At 54.0% G+C, this 3086-nt stretch overlaps 1 protein-coding gene across 1 annotated transcript in view; it reads right to left on the reverse strand.

Moving 5' to 3' along the window:
* SMURF2 (SMAD specific E3 ubiquitin protein ligase 2) overlaps positions 1–3086 on the reverse strand; it is a 26508-nt gene that overhangs the window by 5158 nt on the left and 18264 nt on the right. Inside the window, exons 10-13 of the mRNA XM_018569270.1 lie at positions 2211–2445; positions 1532–1635; positions 1284–1398; positions 73–251 (exon numbers count right to left, since the gene is read on the reverse strand). Of these exons, the coding sequence (XP_018424772.1) occupies positions 73–251; positions 1284–1398; positions 1532–1635; positions 2211–2445 (633 nt within the window). The remainder of the gene's footprint in view (positions 1–72; positions 252–1283; positions 1399–1531; positions 1636–2210; positions 2446–3086) is intronic.

Raw genomic sequence — 3086 nt, forward strand, 5'->3', positions numbered from 1 at the left:
GCCCCAGAGGGGGGGGGGGGGGCGCTCGCACCGCCATGTACACAGAGGAAGACTCTTAGGCAGGTAACTTACAGGATCCAGACCAGGCTGTTATGTAGGTCGGGGTCCACAGACTCCATGTCGTCCAGCGTGATGGGTTTCCCAAGCAGCTGCTTATAGAAGGGTAACGTGAAGCCTCCGTCAATGTAGTGCCCGTGGAATACGGCCATTCCCATAATCCTCCCCACAAAGTGGAAGTAGGAGAGATGTTCCTGGAGAGAGAGAGAGTCAGACCTCTGTCAGTGAGTGACGGGAAAAAACTAGGGATGCACCGGTACCGATAGTAGTATTGATATCGGTGCCGATACCGAGTATTTGGGCCAGTACTCACCCAAATGCTCCGATACCTAGCACGATACTTCCTGTATCAGGAAGCCGGGCGGCGCATCATTACACGTTGCCCTGTTTCCCGTCTCTCGTCATTTGTGATGAGAGCGCATGGAGCCGACTTCCCGGCCAATCAGGAAGCCGGGGCGCCGTGTAATGAGGCGCTGCCCGGCTTCCTGATTGGTCGGGAAGCTGGCTAACCAGGAAGGATTAGCCAGCATTCTGATTGGCCGGGGAACGGGCTTCATGCTCCCTCATCATCTCATGACGAGGGAGCATGAAGCCGGCTCTCCCGACCAATCAGAAAGCAGGGCGTCGTGTCATTACACGGCTTCCTGATTGGCCGGCCAGACGGCTATTGGAGGAAGGCCGCGTCCTGGCTGGAGAGGCCCCCGGGGGTGACAGGCTGGACAAGGTAAGACACCCGGGGAGCCGACTTCACGGCCAATCAGGAAGCGTGTACTGAGGCGCTGCCCGGAATTCTGATTGGCCGGGAAAGCTGGCTTCATGCTCCCTCGTCATCTAATGACAAGGGAGCATGGAGCCGGCCAATCAGAAAGCAAGGCGTCGCAGCATTACAAGGCGCCCGGCTTTCTGATTGGCTGGCCAGACGGCTCCAGCGCTGGGTACCGGAGGAAGGCCGCGTTCTGGCTGGAGAGGCCCCGGGGGTGACGGGCTGGACATGGTAAGAGGGGACGGACTTGATTGTTAATCGGGAAGCCGGGTGGCGAGTCATTACACAGCGCCTGGCTTCCTGAATGGGACTTCCGGTACTCGGTAATTGGTATCGGCGAGTACCGGAAAAAAATGATCCGTACTCATACTAAAATTCCGGTGTCGGTGCGTCCCTAGACAAAACCATACGAGGTCACAGATCCCAATGCTACGGGGAGCAGAGAAGGATGGGAGCCACGTACCGGGTTGACGGCAGAATCTGGGTTGATCTGTAGCGTGTAGATGTCATCCCGGGAATACTGGAAGAGGCCGTAGTACGGATTCAGCATCTCGTGAGACAAAAGGTAAAGCCACTCTCTGCAAAACAACAACAAAGACACCACACTGAGCCCCGGAGTTCTGCAAGGTCACAAGATACCCCTCCTCCAATCATCCTCCCATTGCAGGACGGACTACGGGGGGGGGGCTACACAAGCACACCAATACATACCTGGCCACCCCGCCATAGTCCAAGCCTTCTTCCCCCCGGAATTTGATCATAAGTCTCTTCCACAAGTCCTTCGGCCTCATCTTCATCACCTGTCTGTAGGACTCCTGTAAGAGATGGAACATGAGATGAGATCCCCCCCCCCGGGGGCTGCAACCTCACTTGGACTTCTAGGTTTGGATGAGGTGTGGGAGAAACGGATGGAGAATCCAAAATAGAACCGTTGTCACCTCAAGAGGAACAGAGGGGAAATCTTCTGATGGGGACACCGGCCGTAATGACAGCTCTATAACAGTGGACTGTCCTTGCACCTCTTCCTGCGTCTCCTGGACGGACAATGAAGAGAAATCTCCCTCATGGGGCTACAGACAGGGGGGGTCCAAGCCATTCCTCCTCATATTTTGGATGGACCCCCGATCTGGCTCTGATGGGAATCTTACAGCCTTCAAATGCTGTTGAACATGTCGCCGATGACAGCCGAGCGATGCTGACGTGGGCCAAAAACATGATATGCTAACGGGGGACCCCCTTTCTAAACATGATCATGTGACCCAAGTTTTTAGGTTTATGACCGCATCCAGCCCGCGTAAGGGCAATAGGGGCAAATGTCCGTCATCTGGTCACCGGACGCGCCCACCGCTTACATCCAAATCATCACGAACCCGGTTTCAGAGGAACGTACCTCAAAGATCTCCTCCCGCGACACCTCGATGCGGCAATGGCCGGCTTGAGGCTGCTGCTGGGACAGCTCCTGCCTCAGGATCTTCAATTTCTGCACCAGGTCTCTCTTGTAACGCGGGACGGTCAGACAGTCCACGTCATCGGCGAGCTGACACAAGGACACCACCGGCGGTGGCGGCGGCGGAGGAGGTTGCTGCTGTTGCTGCTGTTGTTGGTCTTTCAGCTGGTTCTGGCGGCTGTGAAGAGACAAAAGCAAATCATTCATATAAAATCGCCATAGAGGCTGCGCTCACGCTGAGGGGGAGGGGGGGTCTCTGATTGCACTAATCTTCTCCTCTAATGAGCAGCAAATATAGATCAGATATAAACCCATTAATGAAGGTGATCGGTCACCCAGAGCACCACGCAGAGAGTAAAGGTAGATGCGTGATGGGACGAGTCCCTCCGTTATCATCCTTGGCAATGATGCCAATTTTGAAATAAGACACACACGCATGTCAGACTCCGGGGAGCGAACGCATGATTCTGTCCCCCTACAGAGAAGAGGCTAATCTGGGGCCACACAGACCGACGACTGGATGCATGAAGAGACTCCACGCACAGTCTGGCCAGAGAAATGGGAGTCGCCTGTAATTCCAACCAAGATGGGCCGGAATGCGGATCTACAGCAGCAAATAATATATACATACATATATCTACCGTATATACTCGAGTATAAGCCGTCCCGAATATAAGCCGAGGGTGGGAAATGAGGCAGCTACTGGTAGATAGATACCATTAAAATACATTAATATTTATTTAAAAGAAAAATAACCTAGCTCTGTAAGTGGAAAAGGGGGTACAGGGCTACATATCATGTACTACGGATCATTTAACC

This window comes from Nanorana parkeri, unplaced genomic scaffold (assembly GCF_000935625.1).
Source record: "Nanorana parkeri isolate BGI_ZX_2015 unplaced genomic scaffold, ASM93562v1 scaffold1316, whole genome shotgun sequence".
NCBI lineage: Eukaryota > Metazoa > Chordata > Amphibia > Anura > Dicroglossidae > Nanorana > Nanorana parkeri.